The following is a 17,347-nucleotide window of genomic DNA, read 5'->3' as shown; positions in this document are numbered from 1 at the left end:
CTTCAAACTTAAAGTCTAAAAGCCACCTATAGAGAAAAAAATGCTGGCGTTGTTAGCTGTATGCCTCACAATGAGTATTAAAATTAAATGACCAGTGTCCAGTCTGTGTTATCTGGTTACAAGAATCAAGTTACATTAGCAAGGCTAAATACTGACACACACACACACACACACACACACACACACACACATCTCTCAGACAAAGTAAGTGTCTAAGGTGGGAGTGGATCCAAATATAAAGTCAAAATTAGCACAAACAAGAAACATTGCTCTCGTCAAAGCCAACTGATCCCACATTAGGACACTCCATGTGTCTCATTGGAAAAACAATTCAGGTAGAAGATTTCAAATGAAACCACACAACACTAAGCTGCAAGCTGCATTTAGTAGTTAAATAAATTATGTAAGTTTAGGAAACTTTATGGGTTTTAATGATCAGAAATTCCAGCTATTTTCCAAAAACACTTGAATTTTTTTATTTTATTTAGTTCTTTACTTATTTATTTACTTATATTTCGATAGGATAAAACCCCTTGAGATGCATCATCTCTTTTTCAAGGGGGTCCTTCTTTAAAGCACCGAAACAGGGAAGGGTAGCAAAACTATCGGTGGCATTAGCAAAAACTAAACAATGCAATCAAATAAAATCCTAATACAAACAGGAAAGAGAGAAAAGTAAAAAAGAAAAACTTTGCTTCATCTGCGAGATTATACAACATCAAATGCCAAACTCTGTTTCTGGGAACCGCTAGAAATAAATAAAGCCAAATTCGATACATTTTAGTTGTTCAACAAGAAGACATTAAAATACTTCAAAATGTTTTGACTACACAACTCATAGATTCTCAATGTCATAGTGAATAAAAGCCTCACAAATGGATCTAGTAAATAAATTATAAGATGTAAATCGGTGTCATATATATATATATATATATATATATATATATATTCAAATCAGAACTAAAACAGAAAATCCGTAGGTTGCTTTTAATTTAGTTTAAAAAGAAAGCAGACCCAGCTTCAGCCTTAAGTACGGGAAAGGGATGTGAGATGGGTTTCATTATAACACCATCATTTATCACTGAAGTCACCCACTGAAACTCACTTCTGCCTACACATTTACAGAGGTAAGGAGGAGGAGAAGTATGAAGGAGACAACTGTAAAAAATGAGGCACATCTACACACCAGGAAGGTCAAGAAGATGAGGAAAGAATGGAGGGAGTCATGATAAATGATGGAGGGAAAAGAAAAAAAGCATGAAATGAAAGAATGAGGTGGCTGAAACAACAAACTATTTTAAGACTGCCAGGTATCATTAAATGACAAAAGTAAAAATACTTTTAAAAATACTTTAAATTTAAGCAATGAAAGTTGGACTTTACTTTAGAATTGTGCTTTATTATTATTATTATTATTATTATTATTATTATTATTACATTTTTTGTATATTTGTATGCTTTCACTGAAGTGCCAGAATCGATCTTTGCTTCTTTGGCAGTTTCAGGGTTAGTTTATGGAAAGCGTCCTTCTGATGATGCGGGCACTTCCGAGAAGAACGATCTTCTGGATCTCTTGGATTCAATTCAATTCAATTCAAGTTTATTTATATAGCGCCAAATCACGACAAGAGTCGTCTCAAGGCACTTCACATAATAAACATTCCAATTCACTGTTCATTAAGCCAATCAGAAATAATGTTTCCTATATAAGGAACCCAGCAAATTGCATCAAGTCACTGACTAGTGTCAGTGGCTATACAGCAATCCTCATACTAAGCAAGCATGCAGCGACAGTGGAGAGGAAAACTCCCTTTTAACAGGAAGAAACCTCCAGAGAATCCTGGCTCAGTATAAGCAGCCATCCTCCACGACTCACTGGGGATCGAGAAGACAGAGCAGGCACACACACACACACACACACACACACACACACACACACACACACACACACACACATAATGTGTCTATAGTTATATTGTGATGTCTTAGTAAATGTTGTATTTGGTGAAAGATAAACTTTATTGTATTTATCCTAGTGGATCTATAATTAAATGGATAAACTAGTATTAGCACATCAAAAGTCAGTGAAAACAAAAAGTTATTATCAGGAGACGGTTGGGTTTCCAGGAATCTGTTTTGTTCTCTTTTCCGGTCCCTTCTTGATGAGGCCAAGTGCACCCACTACGACGGGTATTATTGTTGTCTTCATCCCCCACGTTCTTGTGACTTCTTTTTCCAGGTCCTTGTACTTTGATAGCTTTTCAAGCTCCTTGGTGGTGACTTTTTGTTCAGATGGGATGGTCATGTCAGTCATGAGGCAGGTCTTCTCTTCTTTGTTTTTGATGATTAAGTCTGGTCTGTTGGCCATGATTTCTCTGTCTGTGTTGATCGGCATGTCCCACAACACTGTGATGTTGTTGTTTTCAGTCACTGTTGGTGGTTGGTGTTCATACCACTTATCTGCAGCTGGTAGATGGAAATGTTTGCAGATCTTCCAGTGGATATAGCTTGCTGCCCTGTCGTGTCTGTGGATGTACTCAGTTCTGGCTAGAGTGGGGCAGCCTGAGAGAATGTGGTCAATGGTTTCTTCATATTGGCTGCACATTCTACACATGGGGTCTGTTCCATCTGTCATGATCTTGTGGTGGTATAATCTCGTTGACAGGCTCTGGTCTTGTGCTGCTATCAACAATCCTTCAGTTTCTGCCTTCTGTCCTGCACTGCGTAGCCACTGATGAGTATGATCTTGCTCTACGTCTGCTTTTTGTACTCTCAAGGGGTATTGTCCATGCCTTGGGTTTTCCTCCCATGTTTCTCTCATCCTCTTTTGGGCCCATTTCTTCTTCTTCTTCTTCTTCTTCTTCTTCTTCTTCTTCTTCTTATTCTTATTCTTCTTATTCTTCTTCTTATTCTTATTCTTATTCTTCTTCTTCTTCTTCTTCTTCTTCTTATTCTTCTTATTCTTATTATTATTATTATAAAGGCCATGGGTCTTCTGATTACACCCCTGGATGACACCAGTGGGGTGTTCTGACATTGTCACGGTGGGGCTCCGGCAGTAACCCAATCGCAGGAATAACAAGCCTTGGTTCTGGTTCAGCATTTTTAATAACCAAAAATCACCACACAAAATTCACCACACACAGTGGGAAAAACTATAATCAGAAAGTAACTACCACAGTGAGGGACTATTGGAATGAGCTGCAGCTGACCTGCTCAAAACACAGAAACAGAGATGATCAGAAAGCCAGTAACAGAAACCAAAACCTGAATAAAAGGAACAAAGCAGAACAGACATTTTCTTCTGTGGCTCCTGATCTGAATGATGTTGAACATCTGTGGAAAGAGCTGGAACTGGAGAAAGAACCATTGACATCCCACAAAGCTTCAGCAGCTAACCTACAAAGAGTGAACCAACATTCTTGTTGACAGATTCATAAGTATATTTGAAATCACAATCACCACAGAAATCATAAAAAATTTCCTTAAATTATGTGCAATAAAAAGTAACAGCACCACCATTCTTGCTCTGTTTTTTCTTCTACCGCAATTAAATCATAATTCAGCATAAACAATTCGGTATAAACAAACACACGGAGGATGATGCATGTAGTCTAACATCTAACTAGCAGAAACGTTGTCTTATTTGTGAGCTTCCTGTTAAGGTGCTTGAGGCAGTGAGTTTTCTCCATGGAGGAGGACACATCTGCCCGAAAGCTCCAACGGCAACACAGCAAATGAGCACTTGCTGTCATATCATTACACGTCCCATTGATACAGAGCAGAGCCGACGTGTTTTATTATCCTTGTTGCTGGATCCGGTAGCTGCTTGAGCATGTTCTCATCACTGCAGAGCTAAATACACTGCAGGTTTTATTTGCAGTGTGTGGATTGACACATTTTTAATGTCTACAGATTAAAATTAGCAAATTTGCATTTGTTGTTTTTGTAAAGATGGAATTCTCCATGATCATGCCCTATGCTTTCAGATAACACTAATGATCAGATCTTCTTGAGAAGATACAGAGCCTGCCAGATCACGTGTCTAGTTTTAACAGACTACGATCATAAAATATTTAAAAACAGATACGACATTTGTAAAGGTCTGCAGATGAATCATGGTATAAATTAGATCCCACATTTTTTTGTTTTTGTTTGCATAATTTTTATCATTTTTTTCATGTTTGGCTCAGGTGGCAGAAGTGTGTAGAGAAATCAGCTTTCAGGCACCCCTGCAAGATCAATCATGAATCAGGTTGCTATGATGTTTTTTCTTCTCCAGGAGGAATTCTCCTTACACAAGACCCCTTTTGGCCTGAAGAGGTCAGAGAAGAGACCACGACTTTTCACCCACGATGTTTATTTACAAATGCCTCTTTAAATAATTTTGTATCTATTTTAAACCACAAATTAAAGGAAAAAACATTCATGTAAGTCGAAGCTGATTAAAATCGTCTCACTCAGATTGTCTGGAATTTGCAGGGAATCATATTGGATATAAATAGTTGAGATGTGCCTTTAAATACATTATTTCTCCGTGGATGTCTTAAGGTATCTTGTCAGAGCAGGAGCATGCGCAGTTGAAAGGAGAAATTGCGTAAAGGTTACCAAAATTGCTTAAGTGCAAGCGGAAGTTTTATTTTACCTTCAGAATAAAGTGTTGAATATTGGATTTGAGGTGTAAAACAAAAATAAAATAAAATCTACGTTTCTGGGAAGTTCATTTTAAGAGATTTTGTTTTGTTTATTGTAGCAGGCTAAGAGGGCACGTGGATGAGAACATTAATTTCAAAAATAAAGTTTCAAGTCATGATCTTTTCAGAAATGAAAAATGGGGTATTTTATTTTGTAAATTTGTTCCGGAAACGACTTTCTGTGGCTGTGAGCAGAAGTAAAACGAAGACCCCGCTCGCGGAAAACTGTGGTAACTGTGGTGTACAGCTGCAGAGATGCGCGACAGAAAAACAACCACAAACGATGGAATTGGAGAAGCAGCACAAGGCTGGAAACTAACCACAGCAATCTAAATCACCCGAAATGCTTCGAGACAGCAAGGGAAGCCGTCTTTTGAGATAATAAAGCGAAGACAGCTCGATCTGAATACAGGGGACGGGAGGGGTCGATCATGGGGAACGAAGCGAGTCTGGAAGGAGGCGATGGGCCGCCATCTGGGCTACCGGAGGGGCTGGCACCTGACGGGAAGGGCGGCTTCGTCAGGGTCTCCGATGGGTCTCCGGTCAACCTGAGCGACCTAAGCGAGGAGGAGAGGAGGCAGCTCTCCGCGGCGATGGCCAGGGCACAAGGCAGGCAGCCCGGAGCTCCAGCGGCCGCACGAAGGCAGGGAATTTCAACCCCCTTATTTTAATACATCTCAAATACCTCCACTGAGACTTGAATGGGAGAGAGCGAGTGGATGTCTGTGGTTGTGTGCATCATTCGGTGGGATGCAATAAGGAGGCGGAGAGCCGTTCACGCCCATTTTCAGTCCTACAAACCGCACAAGAAATCATTATTCAACTGAGCTCACTGTGATGGATTAACACCAACATCCGGTGATGGTGTTGATGTTCCACTCATCGCAAATAGCTCCAAGAAAAAAAAGATTCAGACTGGAGCGTTTGGTGTTCATACCCATCAGAGAAACCAAATGGGTTTGATCAGATCATTTTGTTCAGTGTGAAATCAGAGGAGCCTTGGCTCGGAGACACACCTCCAGTAGACTATTTGTGAGAAACTGTCGAAATGCCTGCTGGGTAAGAAAACCTGACGTACCCAGTGCTATTTTCTTCTCTTCCTACGACGCTTTAACACCGATCCAAACAAATGAACCATGATTATTTGGCGTTTGTTCCCAATTGAATCCCACCGATTTAATCAGGCGTGTCAAAAATCCTGTTTATCCGCGGCAGCGAAGATCTGCAACAAAACAAACAAAAAACATCCGTCTTATTGGGATTTAATTTTTAATTCTTGTCCCCATCTGGATACACTGACGCTCTTTATTGCTAATTGGCTCTAACTTGGAGTATAATTGTTATTTATTACGGAGCTGGAGATGGGGGAGGGGTGCATTATTATTAATATGACTAAAAATAGAACAGGGGCGTTAATGTTGTCCCCAGAACATTCCCCCTGCTGTGTTCTTGGTGTTTATTCTATCTCCCGCCGTCAGAAGCATTGGTTTGAGCCCTGTCGCTGTCCGTGGTGCTGAAACACTCGCGGCAGAAAACGGGCTCCTATCCCGAAATTACAACACAATCCAGCTACCCCCTTACAGTCATATTACTCACTATGAAAATAATCAGATGCTACATTCATTATGACATTAAAACTTTATTGCCCGAGAGTGTAATTTAATCAAGGCAATGCATCAGGGACATGGAAATGCCAGCAATATATTCATGTGTTGTATCCATGCAAGAACAGCCAGTCCATTAGCAGTACACTGATGCTATCCTCTAATATCAATTTGGCTTTAGTTGTGTGTGTGTGTGTGTGTGTGTGTGTGTGTGTGTGTGTGTGTGTGTGTGTGTGTGTGTGTGTGTGTGTGTGTGTGTGCGCGCGCGCACCACAAATTTCTCTGTCTAAGTAATCTGCAATCTACATAACTCATAGGGAGCCTAAGTTATCCTATCTACTTCCGGACCATGCAAGAATGAAAAGTGAATGCAAGTCAATGGGTCTATATGCTATTTAATAATACAGTTTGTTATGTGCTATGGATTTTACATATGATGTCCATTAATTCTACAAACACATTTTGATGCCAAGAAAACACTTACTTTTGAAAGTTATTTTAGGTTTTGTGTGAAAAGATGAGTAGGACTACAAATGTGCATCATTAAAGTGACATCATTGAACCAGACACAGAGATTAGCAGAAGAAAATGGCTGTAAGTTCAGCAAACCTTGAATCCTTCTTTCGGGAGGGAAGAACCACCATAAATCTTGCCTTGAGGTAAGTAGCAGCTATGCTGGGGCAGAGGAGAATCTGTGGTGACGTCATTTATGCGACTTGCAGACAAGCTCATAAATCTCAAAAGTATGTGACTGGCATGGTCGAAACACCCATCATTACTTTTCATTTTAATAGAAGTAGAACATATTTGTGATCCAGGGCGTAAGGCAAAGCAGATCAGAAAATTGCTCTTTTAGCTCCGTTGACTTGCATAAATTTTTTTCGTTCTTCCGGGTTCCCATGAGCTGACCGGAAAGGGAGGAGACTTAGGCTACCTATTAGGATTCATGTTTTCTGTAAACTTTAAACAAAATCTGCCAGTTACTCATTTTTCATTCATTCATTTTTTTGTTCAGTGATGTGTTTAGCAGATCGAGGGAGGTAGAGGGCTTTAGCTTTGTATTTGTAAGCACAGCAAAACATTTTTGGCATGTAATGCAATATTTTTATTGCAAACTGTTCTTTTATCCTCAGTGTAGCATGATGGGGCTAGCAATAGCCCAGGAGCACTGATAAAATGGTAAAACACAACCCCATAATACAAATAGAATGGTTTACCCACCCCACTTGGCAAGGACACAACTATTACATGAGCTGCATGCTGATTGGCCAGTTTATTCTGATGACTTGATGAGCCTGAAACTATAAAGCGTATAGATGTATGTATCTGACATTCATTCATAGTCTGGATGATCCTAGTACATCCTGGAACATTACATTTATGTTCCAACATTCTTTTTTGTTGTTTTCCTCTTATGCGACAAAAGACGTTAGCATGAGCTCAGGCAAGCGTTGCTCCGTGGTTAGCAGTATTTTCATCAGCATTTAGGTTTAAGTGGGTTGAGATATGAAACTGTAAGGTGGTATGTCTAATCTTGTGACATGTTAAAGAAACTTTTCTCAGAACAAACAATTTCTATTTGACTGTTAAATAATGCTTATTTGCACAAGACAGTGCTGATATTTTGGTATGCTACATTAGACACCCACATCTGCCTATATTCAGCAACTACAAGTTGAATGCGGGTTGGAATTCTAGAACACATTTAATGTAACAATCAATGTGTTCATAATGTGTTTTCAGTAGTTTGACTCAGATGAGGTTTTAACGTTGGGGTTTGTAGCATTCTTTTTGTTAATCTATTCATAATTTAGGACAATATGTCCCCAGGATGAATGTGTGTGTGCTTCAGCATATCTGGTGTCGACAAACACATTATTGTTTCTTCTCAGGAACAATGCACTCACAACTGGATCTTTCTGAATGTGTTTGTATTGGCCACAGGCTAACTATTAACTGCTACCAGATGTTAAAAAATTCCATCAGAATAATAATGAATAGCATACATGAAATATTTAGAGCAGAAGTACATAGCAGTACATTTCAGATATCAGAGTGTGAGGCTCCGTTTGGTGGTTTATTTTTGTTCTAGAACAGCTGTGAGTCGGTGTGGACTTGGCAACTAGCATTTGAAGACAGTGCCAAATAAAACACATGTGGTTATAACAAATGCTGTCTCTTTGTCTCTTTTCCAGACCTTCAGAATCTGATGCTCAGCAACAATACCAGCAGACAGGGGCCTCCAGGGGCCCAACAGGTTTAAGTAAAAGCAGAACTGTTGACGCCTTCAATCAGGGTCCACCTGGCAAGCCCACACCAGGCCGCAGCCCCTCATCCCTCAGCCTCTTTGAATCTCGATTCCGGCAGGAGCCAAAAGGCCCTGAGACCAAGTCATCCGGCATGTTTGGTTCCAGCTTCCTCAGTGGGGCAAACCCTCTCAGTGCGGTATCATCAATGACATCCTCTGTTTCATCCTCCATATCATCAATGGGTGATGCTGTCAACATCCCCAAGTTTGGGCTGTTTGGGGATGAAGAAGTGGAAGATGCATCTGCAAAAACTGAGTCCAAACAAGGAGGGAAGCCACCGGGAAAAGGTTCTCAGCAAGGACCGAGCCCAAAGGGATCACAGCAAGGAGGACCCCAAAAACAAAGTCAAGGTCCTCCTGGGCAAGGACCAAAACCAGGACAAGGACCCCCTGGGATGGGACCCAGGCAAGGTCAGGGTCCCCCGGGTCATGGACCCAAATCAGGTCAAGGACCTCCAGGCCAAGGACCCCCTGGTCAAGGACCTAGGCAAGGTCAGGGGTCTAAATCAGGTCAAGGTCCTCCTGGTCAAGGACCCCAGGGGCAGGCCCCCAGGCAAAGTCAGGGAAAACCAGGTCAAGATTCTTCAGGGCAGCAAGTATCGAAACCAGCCCAAGGTGGGCCTCCTCAACAAAAAGCTGGTCTTCCCCAACAAGGATCTGAAAAGCCTGGAAATAAGCCCCAAGAACAGCAGGGCCATCCTGGAATGTTGGTAAAGGGTCCTCCTGGGCAACAAAAAGCTGGAATGCCAGCAGGGGGACTCTGCCCATTGTGCAAGACCACCCAGCTGAACACCGGATCTAAGGACCCACCAAATTACAACAGCTGCACCGAGTGTAAGAACCAGGTCTGCAGTCTCTGTGGTTTTAGCCCCCCTGACTCAGCGGTAAGACAACAGCTATGATTTCTCTTAACTCCATCTGTCTTCATAATTTGGTCAAATGCTCAGAAGACTGCTTCAACCTGAACCTAGCCCCATAGAAAGAGTAGGGCCAATTTAGCTGAAAATAGTTCTTATTTGGACTCATAATACAATCAGTAAATGCACACATACAATTTCACAAACTAACAGCTCACCATAACCTGTCAAATTTTAATTGTAGAAGGGTCTGGAAATCCATGAATGTCAAATATTTTCAAAACACAATTGAGCGTATCGCTGTCTGCCGTGCCTGGTAGAGGAGGGAGTGTGTCTCATGAAAGCACCACACATGATTTGAGAAATTGAGGGACCATATGGACTCAGGGAATGCTGATCAAGGTGACTCATATCAGGGCCACAGGAAAATACTGTGCCAGCGAGTGAGGACACTGCCACACATGAACTGTAAATGCCGGTGGGCCACGATGATTAAACACAGCTGAATAACCGGTTCTGCCTGCCTGGGCTTTTGTTTTCTTTTCAGGCATTGTGGATCAAATCTGGGGTCAGCTGTCTCCCATTTTTTAGTGCCAAAGAAAAAGTCATTATTTACATTTTGGGCTTATGAAACTGTCGACATACGTGTAAGCAGGAAGCATGGTTACATCCACTGCTTTTAACTAGATAGCGATCAAACTGTCAACAGTGGACTTATTCAGCACCGTGTCTCACACACAGTGGAAACCAAGGAGATGTCCTAACACTAAACAAAGAGCTCTGTGATGAAGCCATTTTTTTGTGAACAGGTGTGTTGGATGGTAAAAACAAACACGTTGAATTGAGACATTTATTATCAACATTTAATTAAACCGGCGTTGACATAGAAACGATGTGCATCCCTCTGAATGACCATCTAGCTGTTTCTGGGTTTGAAGGGTCTTGTTTTAGGAAGCCAACTAAACTAAGCACATAAACACAAGGATAATGTAGTTAGTTTGTTTTGTTTCATGTGAAGGTGCTGAGTCATGTTGATATGTATGTTTACAGTCATTTGGAAATCTGTTTTATTTGCAGGGTAAAGAATGGCTATGTCTGAACTGCCAGATGCAGCGAGCAATGGGAGGAATGGACCCCCCTGGCATGGCGAGGCCCAAACAAGGCTCAGCTCCACCCTCGCCCCAGAGACAGGCGTCTGGTAAACCTGGAAAGCTGCTGATAAAGCAGCAGAGCACCACCGACCAGGGCTTAACACCACCAACAACACCAAGGCAGAAATCCCCAAGTCCTTTGTCTCCAGGACCCCTTTCCCCAGGTTCATCAGCAGCAGGGTCTCCCAAAATTGACCCCAAGACAGGTCGTCCCATTCAGCAGAAGTCTAGTCCTCAGCAGTCTCCAGCTAAAGCCAAACAGGAGTCCAGCTTCTTCAGTGGTTTAGGGGGTATCAGTTTGGGAGGCCTCACAGATGCAGCTAAGCCTCCTGCAGCTGCTACACAAGCTGCTGAATCTGTCACAGGAAAACTGTTCAGTGGTTTTGGTGGTTTGATGGACTCATCAAAGCCTCCAGCACAGGCTGCTCCTAAACAAGAGGAGTCGGTGGCTGGGAAGTTGTTTGGAGGTTTTGGGGGGTTAGGGGAGTCGGCTAAATCTCCTGCTGCTGCTTCTCAAGTGTTCAGCTTTGGATCGTCTCTCCTGAATTCAGCCACCATTCTCGTTTCTGGAGAGGATGTCAAGGCGCCAGAGTCTCCCCCTGGATCACCACGCTCTGCTCCAGAATCAGGGCCTGGTTCACCACCTGACTCTCCATTCTCTGCTCCTGGTTCTCCCCCAGACTCAGACTCTGCTCCAGACACTCCACCTGCTGGTTCTAAGAAACCCCCCAGACAAAGCTCTGTAGAACAGAAACAGAAAGTCCAAGCTGATGAATCAGTTCAAGCTTCGGCTTCTGTTCCCAAGAAGAACTGCCCTCTCTGTAATTTGGAGCTGAATATCGGGTCAGCAGACACACCCAACCACAACCTGTGCACTGATTGCAAGAAGGAAGTTTGCAATCGTTGTGGGTTCAACCCTAATCCACATTTAGGAGAGGTAAGAAACCTTGTTATAATGACAACTCTTCAAATTGCTGTGCTGTAACATGTTGCTCATTCCAGTAATGTATGCCTCTTGTTGCTTATAAATAGATCATTCTTCTATATGTTTCTTTAAACAGGTCACTGTAGAGATATTATCAGGCGTTTTCGACAGATTTGCCTCAGCAGTACCTATAGTGAAAAACTTGAAGCAAGGATTTTATATAATTAGCTGCACTAAGCACATCTGTTTACCTGAAACCCACTTTGCACACATTTAACCCTCTACTTATTGAAGGTGCTTAACTTTGGTGCATTTGAACAGTTTGACATAAGAGAAATGCAGTTACAGCTGTGCATGTTTGCTTGCTTGCAGACTCTTGTGACCTGCTTAAATCTCGTGGTGCTGGGACCTCCACAGTCTAGTCTGTATTGAACGTCCCTAGAGCAGATGGTGATTTATGGTGTGGTACATTATGGGAGGAGTCCAAATACGGTTGTTAGTTGAACGGATTCTCAGCTTGCAGCAAGACAGAGCCACATGTTATTCTCACTTACTGTGTTCAGTGTGATAATTAGTCATTGTTCTGTTTAACACCAATGTCATATTTTTCTAAAACTATATAAACCCCACTGGAGTGGATGAACTAAAAGAGTGTTTGTCTGTGGTCTCTTAGAACCGATCACGTGTTTTTTAAGCATCTTCACGTGTAAAACTTCCTCCTTAGCTGGTGGTTTATTTATGTCTTCACTAAGCTGTTGGTTATTTCTGGCTCTCTCAGGAGCCCTTTGTAGCAGCAAGCAGAGTTAAGCTGGTGATGAACCTCCGGACAATGTCTGTCAAGGATGCCTTTTTTTATATGTATTTGTTTATTGGGGAAGGGGTGAAGATTTCATTTAAAATTGGATTTAAAATAAAAGCATTTGTCCTGGGTATCTCAGGGCTATGGATGTTGTAGGGCTGTCATGGTTGACACGTCTCTGCAACATTGCGTGGTCATCAGGGGCAGTTCCTGTGGAGTGGCAGACCGGGGTGGTGGTCCCCATCTTTAAGAAGGGTGACCGGATGGTGTGTTCCAACTATAGGGGGATCACACTCCTCAGCCTCCCTGGAAAGGTCTACTCCAAGGTACTGGAGAGGAGGGTCCGATCGATAGTTGAATCTCAGATTGAATTTCTTGGTGCAGCCGTGGTGTGGAGTGTGTCAAGTGTGGTGGGAGGAGAATCTCGTCTCTGCTTTTTGCGGATGATGTGTTTCTCCTAGCTTCATCCAGCTCTGACCTTCAGCTCTTGCTGGGTAGGTTCGCGGCCGAGTGTGAAGCGGCTGGGATGAGGATCAGCACCTCCAAATCTGAGACCATGGTTCTCGACCGGAAAAGGGTGGCTTGCCAACTCAGCATCGGTCCTACCTCAAGTGGAGGAAAGTATCTCGGGGTCTTGTTCACGAGTGAGGGTAGGAGGGATCGGGAGATCGACAGGCGGATTGGTTCGGCGTCTGCAGTGATGCGGACGCTGAGCCAATCTGTCGTGGTGAAGAGGGAGCTGAGCCAGAAAGCCAGGCTCTCGATTTACCGGTCGATCTACGTCCCAATCCTCACCTATGGTCATGAGCTTTGGGTAATGACCGAAAGAACGAGATCACTATACAAGCGGCCGAAATGAGTTTCCTCCGTAGGGTGGCCGGGCTCAGCCTTAGAGATAGGGTGAGGAGCTTGGACATTCGGGAGGGACTCGGAGTAGAACCGCTGCTCCTCAGGATCAAAAGGAGCCAGTTGAGGTGGTTTGGGCATCTGGTCAGGATGCCTCCTGGACGCCTCCCTGGGGAGGTGTTTTGGGCATGTCCTGCCGGCAGGAGGCCCCCGGTCGACCCAGGACACATTGGAGAGGTTACATCTCCAATCTGGTCTGGGAACGCCTTGGGGTCCTGCAGGAGGAGCTGGTGGAGGTGGCCGGAGAGAGGACGGTCTGGAGCTCCCTAGTTGGGATGCTGCCCCCGCGACCCGGACGGAGGAAGACGACGACGGCATCATTCAAGAAAAAACATTTTTTCTAGGTAGTTAACGGCAATATGTAGCATTTTAGATCATTCAAAGTTGATTCAGTGAATGAAGTTTATAATCTGTGATTTTCTTTCACTTATTGCTTTAAGGTGGATTTGAGCTACTCCTACGTGTGTTAAAGAAATATTGTTCCATCAGAAAATCTTTAAAGTACCTTAGAAGGAATCTGTCAGATCAGCTTCTATTAGATGTATCAAGAAATAACTTTTTACAACTAGTGGTTATTGTCAGTCAGGATAACACGGACAAAAACAGCCAATTTTAGCTACCTGAGCACCTCGATGCACCTGGTGCACGATCTGCACCATAGCACCTTTCTGGGTCAGAGGACTCCAAAGCACTTCACACTACATTAACCCATTCACTCACTTATGGGGATGAGCTGGTATTTATATACGTAGCACCTTCTAAGATTCTACAACCCCCCAAAGTGCTTTACAACACAAACACTCATTCATCCATTCACACACATTCACACACTGATGATGAGGAGCTACATTGCAGTCACAGCTGCCTGGGGCTCACTGACAGAAGTGAGGCTGCCTTACGCAGGCACCACGGCCCTTCTGACCACCAGCAGCTGGCAAGATGAGAGAAAAGTCTTGCCCATGAACACAATGACTTAGACAGACTGAGCCGGGCTCAAACCGGCAACGCACCAGTTACAAGACAAACTTTTAACCCATGAGCCAAGTCACCCCCTAAATGAAACATGGAATGTGAAGCAGAATAAGCATTTCCTAGTCGCTGGTTCCCATTCACGCTTCATGTTACTCCCCTTTCATGAAAACAAATTGGACCCAATTAAACTACACCCTAGATAATTTTGTAGTTGTGAGTTCTTGTTCATTTATTTATTTATTTATTTATTTCACTTGCCAACAAATTTCACTGCATGTTGTCTCCGCCAGAAATGCTAAATAGATGAGTCGAGTAATTCGGAGCAGGGAGAACTGAAGATGCGGTTAGGAAGGAAAGATGGGCATCCAGAAACCGACGCTGTAATGTAACCCAGATTTCACTTCCCGAACTGTTTTTTGTTTTGAGCCTCGAATCGTCAGTCCAGTGTTTCCTTCAAGAGCAGCGGAACGAGACTTTTTATTTTTATTTTTTCGCAGCATCAAATGAGAAACAGATGTCAGTCAGAAATATGAGACTTGTACAAGTAATGTTGACAGATAAAACAAGCGGGACAAAAGTCTGGAGTATTCTGCACACAACACCTTGGTTGAGTCATCTCACCCCCTACGTAGACCGCCTCACTGCTATGTCAGTCGCTGTCATCATGTCAGCTGTCAGCAAAGGTTCATTTGCTGACGCATGTGAGGGTGTGAGTGTATTTGCAGGGATGGGAGCATGAGGGTGCTTGACAGCATTGTTTTATTTGCAGAACTTGTAGACTTCTAGACTTGTGGAGAATGGCGTAAATGGGCAGGTTGCCGGGAACTCAGCAGCTGTAAGTTTGTGACTTCTTTTTTTTTTGGCGTAATGTTGTTGAGAGTAAGAACGTGTGGAGGCGCACCTCTCTGTTTCCAAAAATGGCTACAAGGAGTTAGACATCTTTATAGAGACTCGATCCCAGACTAAAGTTTCTACTTGATCCCCGTTAGGTTGTAAAAATAAGTTTATTTGTTTCCATCTTTTCCTTTCTGTACAAAATGGTTTGACATCCTTTAAAACTCAGTAGTTCCTCTGTCAGATTATCCCTTGGATGCCCTACCCTCCTGAGTTTTGCTCTAGCCGTTCCCTTTGATGTCGAGGATGTCTGTAAAAGTATGTCTGGTGTTGCTCAGCCATGTTGCTGCAGCTCAGGCTCCATGTCATCTTGGCCTTTTCAGTAATGAGAGTGCATGTTGTAGAAGTCTTATATAAGATCAGAGAGGCATTGCTTTGCTAACGAGCACAAATCAAAGAACTGGAGCAGTTCATCTCTCATCATCAGCACCAACAGGATATACAGCAAGATTTAGGAGGGATTGCACTTTAAAACTTCAGAGAAAGCTTCATGAGAGTTGAAGCGTTTAGACTAAATATGTTTTTTGTGCTTTTCAGTGTTGATTGGAAGTAAATTAATTAGTTGCTTTCTAAACTAGAGCTTGTCTTTAGTAGGGAGAAATGCAAACGTGCATTGCTTCAGGAGTTGCAGTATTATTTTGGAGTATACTGGAATGCTCTATTAATAAAAAATGTACTTTGGACTTCTGTTCTAAAGTTTTAGGCATCTGACTCATTCATTCCAAATATTTAAAGTTTTTTGATGGATTTTCTGTTCTCACGCCGCCTCAGGATTATTTTGAATTATAAGCTCATTGAACCACATGATTTAATGTAATAAAAACTGCATCCAAATTCAAACTTCATCTGTGATAAATTAGAGTAACAATCAGCTCCTTTTTAAGATGTAGAGTTTGAGTTTTGTCCAACATTACAAGGCCTGAAAAAGTTGGTGCTGTATGCTAGAGTTTTCATTCTTAAAAAAATACCGCGTCAAAAACAAACGCTTGGTCAGCCACCCTCCGCGTCAGACCCCTGATGCCAAAAAGACCCTTTTTCATTTCTTATGTGTGAAAAGGGGTTTTTCCCTTTTCTGACTGCAGATCCCAATGCAGCGTTACACTGACGCGATGGGATGTCCGCAGCCAAGGCACCAAACAAGCTCATTGTACCTCACCCTAACCTTATCCTCTTGTTATTTAACCTTCCCTTCACCCCTATCCTAACCTTAACCATCTTGCTAGCGAACACGTCAGTGATGTGCCGGTCGCTCTATTTGTAACCTCCCCTTCGCCAGATGGTATGTTCTAACGTTCCCCCTTGGGCGGCAAATACGAAAACTCACAGTCAGAATGCATGGGAAACAAACTCTTGATCACAGTGAGAGTAATGTTTTAGGTAGCGAGAGGGTTAAGGTTAGGATGAGGGTGAGGGGAAGGTTATAAATAGCAAAACGTTAAGGTTTAGGTGTGGTTAAATGAGCTGGTTCGGTGCCGCATCAGCGGATATCCCATCACGTCAGTGTAACGCTGCATTGGGATCTGCAGTTACAGAAGGGAAAAAACCCTTTTCGCACATAAGTAACGAAAAAGGGCACTTTTGACATCAGGGGTCTGACACGGAGGGTGGCTGACCAAGCGTTTGTTTTTGATGCGCTGGGAGTGAGAATGTGTTGATATGTATCATGTAAATTGATATGTAGATGAATGACCTCAGTTTGGAGAAACAGAGTTTAGTTCTGGTCAGACTGAATAGCTAACACCTAGCCAAAGTAGGCCATGCACAAACAAAATGTCTTAAAACAATTGTAATCTCAAAATATCCATGGTAGTTAGAGCAAATGCTATTTTATAAACTTTAAATAACTAAAAATATTTAACTTCTTGGTTATTCCTGCTTCAATATTAAATCCCATGATGGCAAAATGGTGATTTTAAGCCATGTTTTCAGACTCTCTCACACACACACACACACACACACACACACACACACACACACACACACACACACACACACACACACACACACACACACACACACACACACACACACACACACACACACACACACACACACACACACACACACACACACACACACACACAGACACACACACACACACACACACACTTGTCTCTGTATCCTTGTGTGGTCCCTCCATTGACTTCCATTAGTTTTTGGAAATCCACTATGCCTAATTCATACCCTAAACCTAACCATAACCAGTGCTGTTCTATTCCTAACCCTGACTTAAACCA

The 17,347-nt window shown here is 42.7% G+C and overlaps 1 protein-coding gene across 7 annotated transcripts in view; it reads left to right on the top strand.

The window, feature by feature from the left end:
* Window positions 1-4,981: 4,981 nt before the first annotated feature.
* The window catches only part of pcloa (piccolo presynaptic cytomatrix protein a), a 66,915-nt gene continuing 54,549 nt past the window's right edge, over window positions 4,982-17,347 (top strand). For all 7 annotated transcript variants that reach the window (XM_054739732.2, XM_015959640.3, XM_015959632.3 and 4 more), the window contains exons 1-3: window positions 4,982-5,337; window positions 8,494-9,490; window positions 10,541-11,551. In XM_054739732.2, coding sequence (XP_054595707.2) covers window positions 5,126-5,337; window positions 8,494-9,490; window positions 10,541-11,551 — 2,220 coding nt within the window. In that variant the 5' untranslated portion in view covers window positions 4,982-5,125. The remainder of the gene's footprint in view (window positions 5,338-8,493; window positions 9,491-10,540; window positions 11,552-17,347) is intronic.

The sequence above is a fragment of the Nothobranchius furzeri genome, chromosome 1, assembly GCF_043380555.1.
Source record: "Nothobranchius furzeri strain GRZ-AD chromosome 1, NfurGRZ-RIMD1, whole genome shotgun sequence".
NCBI lineage: Eukaryota > Metazoa > Chordata > Actinopteri > Cyprinodontiformes > Nothobranchiidae > Nothobranchius > Nothobranchius furzeri.
This window is presented reverse-complemented; position numbering and strand designations above follow the sequence as displayed.